Here is a 19,277-nt window from a genome sequence, read left to right as displayed (position 1 = left end):
AGTACGAGCGGAGTGTAGATTTTTTCACTAACCCCATGTTAAAAGTTATGCCCAAAAACTTTTTAAGTTCGGGGACATTTGTGGGGATCCAGGAGCGGGAATGGATGGAGGTAGGATGTTGGGATATATATTGACGGGCATATAAATTGGTTTGGTGGACAAATAATTGGAGGACTTCTGGGGTAACATAAATTTGGAAAAAATCTAATGGGGTAAAATTTGTGACATTTACATTTATACCGGGGGTTGCTACAAACGGAGGAATTTGAGGGGAGAAGGACGGGTCAGGATACCATAGTGGCCGGGGAAGGGCACTACTTGGACCTGCCTCTGACGTTTCAGCAGTGACGACCGACTCCGCTACCATCGGGCTGTCGGATCCCGAGGAGGAAGCCGAGTCGTCACCATCCGAAAATCGCTCGATTTCAGAGGCAGACTCTGTATCCGAGCCTGAACTGCCGGAGGCAAGAAGCATGTATGCCTGCTCGGCGGTAAATGTTCTCCGCGCCATTACAGTATTTTTCACTGCCTAGCAAAAAAAAGAAAAAAAAATACTACAAATTTTTTTTTTTTTTTAAATTTTTTGAAAATTTTTTTTTAGATTTTTTTAACCCTAACCCTGATCCTAACCCTGATCCTAACCCTGATCTAACCCTGATCTAACCCTGATGCTAACCCTGATGCTAACCCTGATGCTAACCCTGATCTAACCCTGATATAAGAAAAAAAAAAATCTAAAATAAAAATTCTAACTAAGGGGGGATTCTGACGGAGGTGATGAGGATATTTGGGGGGGGGATATTTTGGGTGAGGATATTGGGGATGAGGATGACTGATTTATAATAAAAATTGGTGTTTTTTTTTCTGACAGAAACGGCAGCAAATGTAGTCTCTCTCTCTCTCTTCTCTCCCAGATCAACTACAAGGGAGAGAAGAGGGAGGCAGACCCAAATGCTGCCATTTCCAAAATATTTGGGGTATTTGATCACTGTGATAGGGTCTAACACAGTGTTCAAATGTCAGGAACCAATGAAATAAATTCCTGACGTTGCTAGGTGGAAGGAGGCAGACTTTAGCGGTCGAACTGCGCATGCGCCCGCCATTTTACACGGACACGAGAAGGAGGGGGGCCGGGGGAATGCCGTGGGAACTCGGTAACGAGACCCAGGTACCGGGGGGGGACCGAGAGGGACCGGACAAGGACCGATCTCTCACATTTGACTGTTAGATCACGTCAAATGTGAGAGAAACCATTAAAATGCATTAAAAACCGGCATTTCATTTTGCAGGTACATGCTTGCCGTTATTCGGTTAATAACGGCGATCACCGTACCTTTAAATGAAAAAACCGGCCTGAACCGTAATCTCCAGGGTCTCAGCTACCCCCGGCAGCTGAGACCCCGGAAATTTTCCGACTCTGGGGGGCGCTAGACCCTTTTTTCCGACCGCCGTTAAAAAGCGGCGGATCGGAAAAAGTACCCGAATATGCCGCCGTTAAAAGGCGTATCGGCGGTCGTAAAGGGGTTAATAATAATAATAATAATAATAATAATAATAACAATAATAATAATAATAATATTATTATTATTATTATTAATGCTAATAATTCTGATCATATTAATAAATAATAATAGTAAACAATAAAAACTATAATAATAAGAATAATACAATTATAATAATGATAAATAATAATAAAAATAATGTTATTAAATTATTTTTATTATATTATTATTATTGTTTATTTTATCATTATTATAATTGTTTATTATTACAATTGTTATAGTTTTGTATTGTTTATCATTTTTGTTTATATTATTATTATTATTATTATTAATGCTAATAATAATAATGCTGATATTAAATGATAATAGTAAACAATAAAAACTATAACAATAATAATAAAATTATAATAATGATAACAATAATAATAATAATAATTTAATAACTTTACATAAGTTGTTATATTTTATGAATCCTTAATTTAGTTAAAAAAAAATTCAGACTTCTTTTCCTTTTGACATACTTAATATATAAACATTTTTAACTAACTTTTCAGCGTGCGACATGTATGGTGTTATTTAAAGGCAGACACTGAGAGACAAAAAAAAATAATACACAAATAAAAAAAAAACATACCATACTAGCTACCAATCTATTACAACAATTAATAAAATGAGACAAAATTTTGGTAAAATTTTTGCCGCAAAGGAACTAAACAATCTAAAAAAGATGCACCTAATTGATTAAACAAGATGAACCAATTTGATAAATTTGTTGAATTTTACAACAAAGTTTTACTAATTCTTCAACATATTCTAATGCGTGGAAACAATCGGACCGAGGTTCCAAAATCCCTTTGTAGCCCTATTACTGAGATCTCTCTGTTTTTGTGCATTGTTCTGCGGAGCCAATATTCATGTACAAGCCAAAAGGTGAGGATAATTCTCGACAAACTATGAAAAGAAGCGCAGATCACCCGGCTCCTGGGAACGGCCTCGGAAGAAAAGAAATGCAATCATGTCTGTATAGACACTGAATGGAGGGTGTAACGTGTGACGTTTTGGGGACAGTAAGTGCAGAGCGGGGATCACAAGGCGTCACACTGGGACATTTCAGACCTCAAAGCGCCGCGGTCTTTGTTCCATCGCAGAGGATTCTTCACAGTTCATGTGTAAATGGGAGGAGAGGATCGCGGAGTAAGGGGAAGCACAAAGAGGGTGACGTTTAAGGATCTAAAGTGGAAGATTGTGACATTTCCACTATAAGGAATCTGTCACAATGTCAATCCAAAACAAAAAACAAATCTACAAATTCCAACTAAAAAAAACTAAAGTATTTCACAAATTGTAAGAATGCAATCATTGTATCCAGTGTGGACCCTCTGTGTGCTGGAGGCTTGTTACAATGTATCAGTGCAGGTGGAATGAGCTGTGCGCTGGAGGCTTGTTACAATGTATCAGTGCAGGTGGAATGAGCTGTGCGCTGGAGGCTTGTTACAATGTATCAGTGCAGGAGGAATGAGCTGTGCGCTGGAGGCTTGTTACAATGTATCAGTGCAGGTGGAATGAGCTGTGCGCTGGAGGCTTGTTACAATGTATCAGTGCAGGTGGAATGAGCTGTGCGCTGGCGGCTTGTTACAATGTATCAGTGCAGGTGGAATGAGCTGTGCGCTGGCGGCTTGTTATAATGTATCAGTGCAGGAGGAATGAGCTGTGCGCTGGAGGCTTGTTACAATGTATCAGTGCAGGTGGAATGAGCTGTGCGCTGGAGGCTTGTTACAATGTATCAGTGCAGGTGGAATGAGCTGTGTGCTGGTGACTTGTTACAATGTATCAGTGCAGGTGGAATGAGCTGTGCGCTGGTGACTTGTTACAATGTATCAGTGCAGGTGGAATGAGCTGTGTGCTGGAGGCTTGTTACAATGTATCAGTGCAGGTGGAATGAGCTGTGCGCTGGTGACTTGTTACAATGTATCAGTGCAGGTGGAATGAGCTGTGCGCTGGAGGCTTGTTACAATGTATCAGTGCAGGTGGAATGAGCTGTGTGCTGGAGGCTTGTTACAATGTATCAGTGCAGGTGGAATGATCTGTGTGCTGGAGGCTTGTTACAATGTATCAGTGCAGGTGGAATGAGCTGTGCGCTGGAGGCTTGTTACAATGTATCAGTGCAGGTGGAATGAGCTGTGCGCTGGAGGCTTCTTACAATGTATCAGTGCAGGTGGAATGAGCTGTGCGCTGGAGGCTTGTTACAATGTATCAGTGCAGGTGGAATGAGCTGTGCGCTGGAGGCTTGTTACAATGTATCAGTGCAGGTGGAATGAGCTGTGTGCTGGAGGCTTGTTACAATGTATCAGTGCAGGTGGAATGAGCTGTGCGCTGGAGGCTTGTTACAATGTATCAGTTCAGGTGGAATGAGCTGTGCGCTGGAGGCTTGTTACAATGTATCAGTTCAGGTGGAATGAGCTGTGCGCTGGTGACTTGTTACAATGTATCAGTGCAGGTGGAATGAGCTGTGCGCTGGTGACTTGTTACAATGTATCAGTGCAGGTGGAATGAGCTGTGCGCTGGAGGCTTGTTACAATGTATCAGTGCAGGTGGAATTAGCTGTGCGCTGGTGACTTGTTACAATGTATCAGTGCAGGTGGAATGAGCTGTGTGCTGGTGACTTGTTACAATGTATCAGTGCAGGTGGAATGAGCTGTGTGCTGGTGACTTGTTACAATGTATCAGTGCAGGTGGAATGAGCTGTGCGCTGGAGGCTTGTTACAATGTATCAGTGCAGGTGGAATGAGCTGTGCGCTGGTGACTTGTTACAATGTATCAGTGCAGGTGGAATGAGTTGTGCGCTGGTGGCTTGTTACAATGTATCAGTGCAGGTGGAATGAGCTGTGCGCTGGCGGCTTGTTACAATGTGTCAGTGCAGGTGGAATGAGCTGTGCGCTGGAGGCTTGTTACAATGTATCAGTGCAGGTGGAATGATCTGTGCGCTGGTGACTTGTTACAATGTATCAGTGCAGGTGGAATGAGCTGTGCGCTGGAGGCTTGTTACAATGTATCAGTGCAGGTGGAATTAGCTGTGCGCTGGTGACTTGTTATAATGTATCAGTGCAGGTGGAATGATCTGTGCGCTGGTGACTTGTTACAATGTATCAGTGCAGGTGGAATGATCTGTGCGCTGGTGACTTGTTACAATGTATCAGTGCAGGTGGAATTAGCTGTGCGCTGGTGACTTGTTATAATGTATCAGTGCAGGTGGAATGAGCTGTGCGCTGGTGGCTTGTTACAATGTATCAGTGCAGGTGGAATGAGCTGTGCGCTGGAGGCTTGTTACAATGTATCAGTGCAGGTGGAATGAGCTGTGCGCTGGAGGCTTGTTACAATGTATCAGTGCAGGTGGAATGAGCGGTGCGCTGGTGGCTTGTTATAATGTATCAGTGCAGGAGGAATGAGCTGTGCGCTGGAGGCTTGTTACAATGTATCAGTGCAGGTGGAATGAGCTGTGCGCTGGTGACTTGTTACAATGTATCAGTGCAGGTGGAATGAGCTGTGCGCTGGAGGCTTGTTACAATGTATCAGTGCAGGTGGAATGAGCTGTGCGCTGGCGGCTTGTTACAATGTATCAGTGCAGGAGGAATGAGCTGTGCGCTGGAGGCTTGTTACAATGTATCAGTGCAGGTGGAATGAGCTGTGTGCTGGAGGCTTGTTACAATGTGTCAGTGCAGGTGGAATGAGCTGTGCGCTGGAGGCTTGTTACAATGTATCAGTGCAGGTGGAATGAGCTGTGCGCTGGAGGCTTGTTACAATGTATCAGTGCAGGTGGAATGAGCTGTGCGCTGGCGGCTTGTTACAATGTATCAGTGCAGGTGGAATGAGCTGTGCACTGGTGGCTTGTTACAATGTATCAGTGCAGGTGGAATGAGTTGTGCGCTGGTGACTTGTTACAATGTATCAGTGCAGGTGGAATGAGCTGTGCGCTGGTGACTTGTTACAATGTATCAGTGCAGGTGGAATGAGCTGTGCGCTGGAGGCTTGTTACAATGTATCAGTGCAGGTGGAATGAGCTGTGCGCTGGTAACTTGTTACAATGTATCAGTGCAGGTGGAATGAGCTGTGCGCTGGAGACTTGTTACAATGTATCAGTGCAGGTGTAATGAGCTGTGCGCTGGTGGCTTGTTACAATGTATCAGTGCAGGTGGAATGAGCTGTGCGCTGGAGGCTTGTTACAATGTATCAGTGCAGGTGGAATGAGCTGTGCGCTGGAGGCTTGTCACAATGTATCAGTTCAGGTGGAATGAGCTGTGCGCTGGAGGCTTGTTACAATGTATCAGTGCAGGTGGAATGAGCTGTGCGCTGGAGGCTTGTTACAATGTATCAGTGCAGGTGGAATGAGCTGTGCACTGGTGACTTGTTACAATGTATCAGTGCAGGTGGAATGAGCTGTGCGCTGGTGACTTGTTACAATGTATCAGTGCAGGTGGAATGAGCTGTGCGCTGGTGGCTTGTTACAATGTATCAGTGCAGGTGGAATGAGCTGTGCGCTGGAGGCTTGTTACAATGTATCAGTGCAGGTGGAATGAGCTGTGTGCTGGTGACTTGTTACAATGTATCAGTGCAGGTGGAATGAGCTGTGCGCTGGAGGCTTGTTACAATGTATCAGTGCAGGAGGAATGAGCTGTGTGCTGGTGGCTTGTTACAATGTATCAGTGCAGGTGGAATGAGCTGTGCGCTGGCGGCTTGTTACAATGTATCAGTGCAGGTGGAATGAGCTGTGCGCTGGAGGCTTGTTACAATGTATCAGTGCAGGAGGAATGAGCTGTGTGCTGGTGGCTTGTTACAATGTATCAGTGCAGGTGGAATGAGCTGTGCGCTGGTGGCTTGTTACAATGTATCAGTGCAGGTGGAATGAGCTGTGCGCTGGCGACTTGTTACAAATCTGAAATCTGGAGAAGATGATTAACCGCTTCCCCAGAAGAAGCCGGGGACTCATCATGGAGTGCACGAGAATCCGCTACATTATCTCGACTCCGCACAAGACGCTTTACCTCCATGGAAATAATTTTATCTGACAGTAATAATGTCCGATAGGGAGCGCGGAAACAAGCGCGGGGACTACATCCCCATCAGGCGGTGATTTTCCTCTCCCCTTTGTAATATTGATCAACAAGTTTCTTGGAAAGAGATCTCAGAATCGGCGCCGATCAATCAATCTGCAAAACTCCCAGGCCGCCATATTGATCCCCCGCGTTCCGGGGCTCCTAATGAAAAGCACCGACACCGCCACAACTCGGATGCGGCTGTCACTGGGGTCGTTAAAATGAAATACAAAGTGGCAGCGCGTTTAATTAGAGGGGAAGAGCGCGCCGCTCCGTCATGTTCTCCGGGGCGGTAAAAAGGTGCCGGGAAGAAGAAGTTGTCGAGGTCCTCGCCATAGATTGAGGAGGTTTATGTTAAGGACTTTCTGCTCTAGTCACATCCGAAGCTTCGAGGCAGATATACATTTAGAAGACGGATATAAACAGTGGAGCCGAGAGGTTGTATCCCACACTGTGTGCATGGAGGGGACGGGCACAGAATTGTATGCAGCTCTGGATGTGACTGGAGTCAGGTTGGCTTAATCCTTATCCCCTTAAGCACCGGAAACCGAATCAGCAGAGGACGGATCCTGAGAGGTAACAGGGAATCAGGGCACACTCAGGGCACAAAGGGCACTCACCGATCTTATTCTTCTCCTCGCTCCGGTTGTGAGCGATGATCGGGGAGTAGATGAAGGGGCTTTTCGTGGAAAGTCTCTGACCCACTAAATTCTTCACCTTCTGAGGCCGTAAAATAATCGGCAGATTGAGAAGCTTCACTGACCTGGAGGAAAGCAGAAGCAGGTCACAGTACAGGGGTAATGCACACAGTGATGTCACAGTACAGGGATAATGCACACAGTGATGTCACAGTACAGGGATAATACACACAGCGATGTCACAGTACAGGGATAATACACACAGCGATGTCACAGTACAGGGATAATGCACACAGCGATGTCACAGTACAGGGATAATACACACAGTGATGTCACAGTACAGGGATAATACACACAGTGATGTCACAGTACAGGGATAATACACACAGTGATGTCACAGTACAGGGATAATACACACAGTGATGTCACAGTACAGGGATAATACACACAGTGATGTCACAGTACAGGGATAATACACACAGTGATGTCACAGTACAGGGATAATACACACAGTGATGTCACAGTACAGGGATAATACACACAGTGATGTCACAGTACAGGGATAATACACACAGTGATGTCACAGTACAGGGATAATACACACAGTGATGTCACAGTACAGGGGTAATACACACAGTGATGTCACAGTACAGGGATAATACACACAGTGATGTCACAGTACAGGGATAATACACACAGTGATGTCACAGTACAGGGATAATACACACAGTGATGTCACAGTACAGGGGTAATACACACAGTGATGTCACAGAACAGGGATAATACACACAGTGATGTCACAGTACAGGGATAATACACACAGTGATGTCACAGTACAGGGGTAATGCACACAGCGATGTCACAGTACAGGGATAATACACACAGCGATGTCACAGTACAGGGGTAATACACACAGCGATGTCACAGTACAGGGGTAATACACACAGCGATGTCACAGTACAGGGGTAATACACACAGGGATGTCACAGTACAGGGATAATACACACAGCGATGTCACAGTACAGGGATAATACACACAGCGATGTCACAGTACAGGGATAATACACACAGTGATGTCACAGTACAGGGGTAATACACACAGTGATGTCACAGTAGAGGGATAATGCACACAGTGATGTCACAGTACAGGGATAATACACACAGTGATGTCACAGTACAGGGATAGTACACACAGTGATGTCACAGTACAGGGGTAATACACACAGTGATGTCACAGTACAGGGGTAATGCACACAGCGATGTCACAGTACAGGGGTAATGCACACAGCGATGTCACAGTACAGGGGTAATGCACACAGCGATGTCACAGTACAGGGATAATACACACAGCGATGTCACAGTACAGGGATAATACAAACAGTGATGTCACAGTACAGGGATAATACACACAGTGATGTCACAGTACAGGGATAATACACACAGTGATGTCACAGTACAGGGATAACACACACAGTGATGTCACAGTACAGGGATAACGCACACAGGGATGTCACAGTACAGGGGTAATGCACACAGGGATGTCACAGTACAGGGATAATGCACACAGTGATGTCACAGTACAGGGATAATGCACACAGTGATGTCACAGTACAGGGATAATGCACACAGTGATGTTACAGTACAGGGATAATACACACAGTGATGTCAAAGTACAGGGATAATACACACAGTGATGTCACAGTACAGGGATAATGCACACAGTGATGTCACAGTACAGGGGTAATACACACAGCGATGTCACAGTACAGGGGTAATACACACAGCGATGTCACAGTACAGGGGTAATACACACAGTGATGTCACAGTACAGTGATAATACACACAGTGATGTCACAGTACAGTGATAATACACATAGTGATGTCACAGTACAGGGATAATACACACAGTGATGTCACAGTACAGGGATAATACACACAGTGATGTCACAGTACAGGGATAATACACACAGTGATGTCACAGTACAGGGATAATACACACAGTGATGTCACAGTACAGGGATAATACACACAGTGATGTCACAGTACAGGGATAATACACACAGTGATGTCACAGTACAGGGATAATACACATAGTGATGTCACAATACAGGGATAATACACACAGTGATGTCACAGTACAGGGGTAATACACACAGTGATGTCACAGTACAGGGATAATGCACACAGTGATGTCACAGTACAGGGATAATACGCACAGTGATGTCACAGTACAGGGATAATGCACACAGTGACGTCACAGTACAGGGATAATACACACAGTGATGTCACAGTACAGGGATAATACACACAGTTATGTCACAGTACAGGGGTAATACACACAGTGATGTCACAGTACAGGGGTAATGCACACAGCGATGTCGCAGTACAGGGGTAATGCACACAGCGATGTCACAGTACAGGGATAATACACACAGTGATGTCACAGCACAGGGATAATACACACAGCGATGTCACAGTACAGGGATATTACACACAGCGATGTCACAGTACAGGGATAATACACACAGTGATGTCACAGTACAGGGGTAATACACACAGTGATGTCACAGTACAGGGATAATACACACAGTGATGTCACAGTACAGGGATAATACACACAGTGATGTCACAGTACAGAGGTAATACACACAGCGATGTCACAGTACAGAGGTAATACACACAGCGATGTCACAGTACAGGGATATTACACACAGCGATGTCACAGTACAGGGATAATACACACAGTGATGTCACAGTACAGGGGTAATACACACAGTGATGTCACAGTACAGGGATAATGCACACAGTGATGTCACAGTACAGGGATATTACACACAGCGATGTCACAGTACAGGGATAATGCACACAGTGATGTCACAGTACAGGGGTAATACACACAGTGATGTCACAGTACAGGGATAATACACACAGTGATGTCACAGTACAGGGATATTACACACAGCGATGTCACAGTACAGGGATAATACACACAGTGATGTCACAGTACAGGAATAATACACACAGTGATGTCACAGTACAGGGGTAATGCACACAGTGATGTCACAGTACAGGGGTAATACACACAGTGATGTCACAGTACAGGGATAATACACACAGTGATGTCACAGTACAGGGGTAATACACACAATGATGTCACAGTACAGGGGTAATACACACAGTGATGTCACAGTACAGGGGTAATACACACAGTGATGTCACAGTACAGGGGTAATACACACAGTGATGTCACAGTACAGGGGTAATGCCCATGTCGGGGTATATGTGTATTGCTGCCTTACTTCTTGGCTTTATTTAGTAAGAAAGATGATGGAACTATAATGGTAACGCTGGGAAAGTGGAGCAGGCGCCTGCACATGGGACTGTCACCTTTTGAGAACTTTCCCCCTTTGTTGTGAAGATGAGAGGCAGAGAGGGGGTGACAATCACGCTGCGGGAGGTGACCCCATTACAGACTTTTTGTGTATGAGCAGATCAGAGATCTGCCTTCTGGGACGCGGAGCAGCCTGTGCATTTATCATACGTCTGGCAGCGCTGATGGCGGTTAACCCTTCTGCGGCACCGAGCGCTGGACCTTCAGCTTTATGGGGCAGGATGGATGCAGGTTTTTACTCCTCCGTTCCTTATCTTCCAGGGACATAAATGCGCAGTCATTTCACAGCAGATTTTGCACATTATTCCGCTATAATTTGCTGCACATTTCCCCCTAATGATTTTCTGCGCTTAGTTGCTCGCTAGGCTTTGTGATGTGAACAGGTTGAAGGTTTTTTTGTGAATAAACACTGCTTATTTTGGTGTCCGCTTTATGTTTTCTCTGCGGGGGGGTGGAGGGGGGGGGGGACTCTGGCCGCCCATGGTTATATGGCAGCCGTCTGCTTTTAGGGGCGTTATTGGGAAAATAAATAATTCTTTGATTACAGTGATCTTTTTTTATTGTGGAGAACAAATACAAGAAAAAAGTAAAAAAAAAACACACAGACTGGTACAGACCTGACAATGGGCAGCTTAGTGAAGGGCACGGGCGGCAGCGTCAGGCCCTCGGGTAGCTGGATGGGCTCCATGGTGCCTGCACATTTGGAGGTGTAGCTCTCCAGACTCTGCGCCACGTCCTTTTTCTCTATAGAAGGGGGAGAAAGCAATGAAAAAGTCAAAAAGATGGCAAAGGGGCTAACTCCCTTGTGCTAATGGAGCAGTAATGAGGACATGCAACTAAGACTACTATAGACAATGAGTGAAGTAGTAATGAGCATGTGAGACCACCAGTCCTGTAGACAATGAATGGAGCAGTAATGAGCATGTGTGACCACCAGTCCTATAGACAATGAGTGGAGCAGTAATGAGCATGTGTGACCACCAGTTCTATAGACAATGAGAGAAGTAATGAGCATGTGTGACCACCAGTCCTGTAGACAATGAATGGAGCAGTAATGAGCATGTGTGACCCCCAGTCCTGTAGACAATGAGTGGAGCAGTAATGAGCATGTGTGACCACCAGTCCTATAGACAATGAGTGGAGCAGTAATAAGCATGTGTGAGCACCAGTCCTGTAAACAATGAATGGAGCAGTAATGAGCATGTGTGACCACCAGTTCTATAGACAATGAGAGAAGTAATGAGCATGTGTGACCACCAGTCCTTTAGACAATGAGTGGAGCAGTAATGAGCATGGGAGACTAGCAGTACTATAGACAATGAGTGGAGCAGTAATGAGCATGTGTGACTACCAGTCCTGTAGACAATGAATGGAGCAGTAATGAGCATGTGTGACCACCAGTCCTATAGACAATGAGTGGAGCAGTAATGAGCATGTGCGACCAACAGTCCTATAGACAATGAGAGAAGTAATGAGCATGTGCGACCACCAGTCCTATAGACAATGAGTGGAGCAGTAATGAGCATGTGTGACCACCAGTTCTATAGACAATGAGAGAAGTAATGAGCATGTGTGACCACCAGTCCTATAGACAATGAGTGGAGCAGTAATGAGCATGTGCGACCACCAGTCCTGTAGACAATGAGTGGAGCAGTAATGAGCATGGGAGATTACCAGTCCTATAGACAATGAATGGAGCAGTAATGAGCATGTGAGACCACCAGTCCTATAGACAATGAGAGGAGCAGTAATGAGCATGTGAGACCACCAGTCCTATAGACAATGAGAGGAGACGTAATGAGCATGGGAGACCACCAGTTCTATACGCAATGAATGGAGCAGTAATGAGCATGTGTGACCACCAGTCCTATAGACAATGAGAGGAGAAGTAATGAGCATGGAAGACCGCAGTTCTATACGCAATGAGTGGAGCAGTAATGAGCATGTGCAACCACCAATCCTATAGACAATGAGAGGAGCAGTAATGACCATTGGAGACTACCAGTCCTATAGACAATGAGTGGAGCAGTAATAAGCATGTGCACCCACCAGTCCTATAGACAATGAGAGGAGAAGTAATGAGCATGTGTGACCACCAGTCTTATACACAATGAATATAGCAGTAATGAGCATGTGTGACCACCAGTCCTATAGACAACAAGTGGAGCAGTAGTAAGCATGTGCGACCACCACTCTTATAGACAATGATTACTGAGGATGTGTGCCCACCACTCCTATAGGCTATGAATGGAGCAGTAAAGTGTATGTGTGACCACTAGACCAATAGGCAATGAGTGGAACAGTAGTGAGCATGTGCGACCAGCTGTCCTATAGACAACGATTACTGAGTATGTGTACCCACCACTCCTATAGACTATATAATGGAGTAGTAGTTTGCATGTGTGAACATTAGACCTATAGACAATGAGTAGAGCAGTAGTGAGCATGTGCGACCACTAGTCCTATAGACAATGAGTAGAGCAGTAGTGAGCATGTGCGACCACTAGTCCTATAGACAATGAATAGAGCCATGGTTGTACATGCGTTCTACAGCTCCCTTCACATTGAACATTGGGACCCCCAGGTTTCATACATCGGTGGGTCTCCAGCGGTACTCTCAGTAATCATCAGTAATCATACAGTACATGTATCGCCAGTCTTGGATACGCATTTACGGGACATCCCTTTAAGACCTCATCTGTGGGTGACCAAGGGAACTGAATCAGAAAAAGTGCCCCTCCTGAGATTAGGTAAATGGGGTGACCTTGACCTCCCCCCCCCTCCAGCGTGCCGGTGTTGGGGGCTGCTGACCTCCTCCTCTTCCTCGGCCGGTCCTGATGAAGGCTTTATCGATCTCTTCCTGCATGAGGAGTCGCCTCGTGTGATGGATTTGTTCGGCTAAAATTAATTGCACGCCTTTCATGTATCTCACAGAAGAAAGGTTGGGCAGTGTGCAAGCTCAGCAGATGAGCGGACATGGCCGGTGCGGCGGAGCGGTGACATGGCCGGTGCGGCGGAGCGGTGACATGGCCGGTGCGGCGGAGCCACATGCAGACGCCGGGGAATTAAATAGAGCTGTTTAATTAGAGTAATGAAGTGGCATCTATCTGCATTGTCCTAACGTCAGGAGCGGGACGGAGCGGGGAGAATAGCTTCATTCCCCGTGTATCCGTCGCAGCCCAGCAGGACAATTGTCGGGGATGACGGCTGTAATAATGGCCGGTCGCTGTGCCGGCGAGAGGAGTAGCGACCTTGGGGGCGGCAATGTCACCAACCATCGCTGCTTCTGACCCCCTCTATGTGGCCAATGACAAGTCCTGAGCCCACGAATATCCCTACATCAGTGGACAGCGCTCCCTCCCCCCAAAAAATATATCATACTTGTCTACTGAAATACTCTGTGCTGCTGTGGATCCTTCAGTCTGACCTCGAGCATGTGTCAATCCCCTACCCCCCGCACCGGCCCGTCACATCCAGCCCTAACCTCACCAACCTCAGATCACCAAACCCCACCACTGTCCTAAAACACTCTGTGCTGCTGGGACTCTGGTATGTCTGCCCTGTGCTGTTGGGACCCCTCTTCTGAAAACCTCTGTGCTGCTGGGACCCTGTTATTTCTGCTGTGTGCTGTTGGGACCCCTCTTCTGAAATACTCTGTGCTGCTTGGACCTTGTTATTTCTGTCGTATGCCGCTGGGACCCCTCTTCTGAAAACCTCTGTGCTGCTGGGACCCTGTTATGTCTACCATGTGCTGTTGGGACCCCTCTTCTGAAAACCTCTGTGCTGCTGGGACCCTGTTATGCCTACCATGTGCTGTTGGGACACCTCTTCTGAAATACTCTGTGCTGCTTTGACCCTGTTATTTCCACCATGTGCTGCTGGGATCCCTCTTCTGAAGTACTCTGTGCTGCTGGGACCCCTCTTCTGAAATACTCTGTGCTGCTGATACCCTGTTATTTCTCCCGCGTGCTGCTGGGACCCCTCTTCTGAAATACTCTGTGCTGCTGGGACCCTGTTATTCTGCCGTATGCTCCTGGGACCCCTCTTCTGAAATACTCTGTGCTGCTGGGACCCCTCTTCTGAAATACTCTGTGCTGCTAGGACCCTGTTATTCTGCCGTATGCTCCTGGGACCCCTCTTCTGAAAACCTCTGTGCTGCTGGGACCCTGTTATGTCTACCATGTGCTGTTGGGACACCTCTTCTGAAATACTCTGTGCTGCTTTGACCCTGTTATTTCCACCATGTGCTGCTGGGATCCCTCTTCTGAAGTACTCTGTGCTGCTGGGACCCCTCTTCTGAAATACTCTGTGCTGCTGATACCCTGTTATTTCTCCCGTGTGCTGCTGGGACCCCTCTTCTGAAATACTCTGTGCTGCTGGGACCCTGTTATTCTGCCGTATGCTCCTGGGACCCCTCTTCTGAAATACTCTGTGCTGCTGGGACCCCTCTTCTGAAATACTCTGTGCTGCAGGGACCCCTTTTCTGAAATACTCTGTGCTGCTGGGACCCTGTTATTCTGCCGTATGCTCCTGGGACCCCTCTTCTGAAATACTCTGTGCTGCTGGGACCCCTCTTCTGAAATACTCTGTGCTGCAGGGACCCCTTTTCTGAAATACTCTGTGCTGCTGGGACCCTGTTATTCTGCCGTATGCTCCTGGGACCCCTCTTCTGAAATACTCTGTGCTGCTGGGACCCCTCTTCTGAAATACTCTGTGCTGCTAGGACCCTGTTATTCTGCCGTATGCTCCTGGGACCCCTCTTCTGAAAACCTCTGTGCTGCTGGGACCCTGTTATGTCTACCATGTGCTGTTGGGACACCTCTTCTGAAATACTCTGTGCTGCTTTGACCCTGTTATTTCCACCATGTGCTGCTGGGATCCCTCTTCTGAAGTACTCTGTGCTGCTGGGACCCCTCTTCTGAAATACTCTGTGCTGCTGATACCCTGTTATTTCTCCCGCGTGCTGCTGGGACCCCTCTTCTGAAATACTCTGTGCTGCTGGGACCCTGTTATTCTGCCGTATGCTCCTGGGACCCCTCTTCTGAAATACTCTGTGCTGCTGGGACCCCTCTTCTGAAATACTCTGTGCTGCTAGGACCCTGTTATTCTGCCGTATGCTCCTGGGACCCCTCTTCTGAAAACCTCTGTGCTGCTGGGACCCTGTTATGTCTACCATGTGCTGTTGGGACACCTCTTCTGAAATACTCTGTGCTGCTTTGACCCTGTTATTTCCACCATGTGCTGCTGGGATCCCTCTTCTGAAGTACTCTGTGCTGCTGGGACCCCTCTTCTGAAATACTCTGTGCTGCTGATACCCTGTTATTTCTCCCGTGTGCTGCTGGGACCCCTCTTCTGAAATACTCTGTGCTGCTGGGACCCTGTTATTCTGCCGTATGCTCCTGGGACCCCTCTTCTGAAATACTCTGTGCTGCTGGGACCCCTCTTCTGAAATACTCTGTGCTGCTGGGACCCCTTTTCTGAAATACTCTGTGCTGCTGGGACCCTGTTATTCTGCCGTATGCTCCTGGGACCCCTCTTCTGAAATACTCTGTGCTGCTGGGACCCCTCTTCTGAAATACTCTGTGCTGCTGGGACCCCTCTTCTGAAATACTCTGTGCTGCAGGGACCCCTTTTCTGAAATACTCTGTGCTGCTGGGACCCTGTTATTCTGCCGTATGCTCCTGGGACCCCTCTTCTGAAATACTCTGTGCTGCTGGGACCCCTCTTCTGAAATGCTCTGTGCTGCTGGGACCCCTTTTCTGAAAAACTCTGTGCTGCTGGGACCCTGTTATTCTGCCGTATGCTGCTGGGACCCCTCTTCTGAAATACTCTGTGCTGCTGGGACCCTGTTATTCTGCCGTATGCTCCTGGGACCCCTCTTCTGAAACACTCTGTGCTGCTGGGACCCTGTTATTCTGCCGTATGCTGCTGGGACCCCTCTTCTGAAATACTCTGTGCTGCTGGGACCCTGTTATTCTGCTGTATGCTGCTGGGACCCCTCTTCTGAAATACTCTGTGCTGCTGGGACCCTGTTATGTCTGCCGGGTACTGCTGGGACCCCCTCTTTTTAAATACTCTGTGCTGCTTGGACCCTGTTATTTCTACCGTGTGCTATTGGGACTCCCTCTTCTAAAATACTCTGTGCTGCTGGGACCCCTCTTCTGAAATACTCTGTGCTGCTGGGACCCTGTTATTTCTACCGTGTGCTATTGGGACCCCTCTTCTAAAATACCCTGTGCTATTGGTACCCTGTTCTTTCCGCTCTGTGCTGTTGGGACCCCTTTTCTAAAATACTCTGTGCTGCTGGGAGCCCTCTTCTGAAAACCTCTGTGCTGCTGGGACCCCTTTCCTAACATACTCTGTGCTGCTGTTGGACTGGTGCCACACCACAAGGCGTATTGCCTCCGATCTTCTCATAGTGACATCACTTTTGATGGATGGTGAAGATGCAATGACCTACGACATTAAGGTCGGGATGGAGACGCGTCCCCATCCCCCCCCCCCCCCTGGAAGAGTTCAGCAAAGTGTCCCAGTCCCAGATGAGGATTAATTAACGCCTAAAAATAACCCCCCATTTGGACGCCAGTCAGAGGACGGCTCGGAAGGACGCTTGGTAGAAGCCTAATGGGCTCCATTGATTTAAGCGACAGGAGGCGAGGAAGTGAAGTGTCTAATTGCGGACAATTAGGAGGCAGGTGAGTGTAAGGGAGACGGCTCCGAAACTGGAAGCCTCAGATCCGGGCAATGAGAGCGGACGCGGGGGCAGAGGACATCACTCCAAGCATCGCTTCATAAAAGCTCCCAGCTGGATGTTGTTCCAGAAACAGCGCCCCTCCTCAGCATGGTTGTGACTAGTATTGCAGCTAAGCTCCATTTAATTTAATTCTGCTGAGCTGCAATACCGCTCATAACCTGCAGACAGGGGTGGCGCTGAGACTGCAAGAAGGAAGCCATGTTTTGCAATTCATATTTTTAACCCCTTCCCAGATGACAATTGTAAGTCACATATATGGAGCGGCACTCGCATCGTACCAGGGAGAAGGTGGCTGTGCTACACGGCTGGCATCTTCCTTTAATAGCAGCAGCCACAGCCATCATTATGCAATCAATCGCTGACAGAGGGGCGATCACCGGTGCTCACATGTACGGCCTCTCACTGACCTCCCATAATGCGGTCGCAGGGGGACGATGGTTATCCGGACACATCCTGAAGGTCCCCTTGGTTGCCCCGTTCAAGGACGAGAAAACCCCACATATTGTGAGTGACCCCCCTCCTTGGATGAGAAGCCCACACACATTGTGAGTGACCCCTCCATGGATGAGAAGCCCCCACATATAGTGAGTGACCCCCTTCATGGATGAGAAGCCCCCACATATTGTGAGTGACCCCCTCCATGGATGAGAAACCCCCTCATATTGTGAATGCCCCCCTTCATGGATGAGAAGCCCCCACATATTGTGAGTGACCCCCTCCATGGATGAGAAACCCCCTCATATTGTGAATGCCCCCCTCCATGGATGAGAAGCCCCCTCATATTGTGAATGCCCCCCTCCATGGATGAGAAGCCCCCACATATTGTGAGTGACCCCCCCATGGATGAGAAGCCCCCACATATTGTGAGTGACCCTTACATGGATGAGAAGCCCCCACATATTGTGAATGAGTCCCTCCATGGATGAGAAGCCCCCACATATTGTGAGTGAGCCCCTCCATGGATGAGAAGCCCCCCCCAAATTGTGAGTGACCCCCTCCATAGATGAGAAGCCCCCACATATTGTGAGTGACCCCCTCCATGGATGAGAAACCCCCTCATATTGTGAATGCCCCCCTCCATGGATGAGAAGCCCCCACATATTGTGAGTGACCCTTACATGGATGAGAAGTCCCCACATATTGTGAGTGACCCCCTCCATGGATGAGAAGCCCCCTCATATTGTGAATGCCCCCCTCCATGGATGAGAAGCCCCCACATATTGTGAGTGACCCCCTCCATAGATGAGAAGCCCCCACATATTGTGAGTGACCCTTACATGGATGAGAAGCCCCCACATATTGTGAATGAGTCCCTCCATGGATGAGAAGTCCCCACATATTGTGAGTGACCCCCTCCATGGATGAGAAGCCCCCTCATATTGTGAATGCCCCCCTCCATGGATGAGAAGCCCCCACATATTGTGAATGAGCCCCTCCATGGATGAGAAGCCCCCACATATTGTGAATGCCCCCCTCCATGGATGAGAAGCCCCCACACATTGTGAGTGAGCCCTCCATAGATGAGAAGCCCCCACATATTGTGAGTAAGCGCCCTCCATGGATGAGAAGCCCCCTCATTTTGTGAATGCCCCCCTCCATGGATGAGAAGCCCCCACATATTGTGAGTGACCCCCTCCATAGATGAGAAGCCCCCACATATAGTGAGTGACCCTTACATGGATGAGAAGCCCCCACATATTGTGAGTGACCCCCTCCATAGATGAGAAGCCCCCACATATTGTGAATAAGTCCCTCCATGGATGAGAAGCCCCCACACATTGTGAATGACCCTCTCCATGGATGAGAAGCCCCCACATATTGTGAGTGACCCCCTCCATAAATGAGAAGCCCCCACATATTGTGAGTGACCCCCTCCATGGATGAGAAGCCCCCACATATTGT

General features: G+C 47.6%; 1 protein-coding gene across 1 annotated transcript in view; it reads right to left on the bottom strand.

Moving 5' to 3' along the window:
• TRAPPC9 (trafficking protein particle complex subunit 9) overlaps window positions 1-19,277 on the bottom strand; it is a 707,343-nt gene that overhangs the window by 626,257 nt on the left and 61,809 nt on the right. Inside the window, exons 10-11 of the mRNA XM_075352837.1 lie at window positions 11,239-11,365; window positions 7,213-7,355 (exon numbers count right to left, since the gene is read on the bottom strand). Of these exons, the coding sequence (XP_075208952.1) occupies window positions 7,213-7,355; window positions 11,239-11,365 (270 nt within the window). The remainder of the gene's footprint in view (window positions 1-7,212; window positions 7,356-11,238; window positions 11,366-19,277) is intronic.

Source organism: Anomaloglossus baeobatrachus, chromosome 6, assembly GCF_048569485.1.
Source record: "Anomaloglossus baeobatrachus isolate aAnoBae1 chromosome 6, aAnoBae1.hap1, whole genome shotgun sequence".
Classification (NCBI taxonomy): Eukaryota; Metazoa; Chordata; class Amphibia; order Anura; family Aromobatidae; genus Anomaloglossus; species Anomaloglossus baeobatrachus.
The sequence above is the reverse complement of the archived record's forward strand: the minus strand, read 5'-3'. Positions and strand labels throughout refer to the sequence as shown.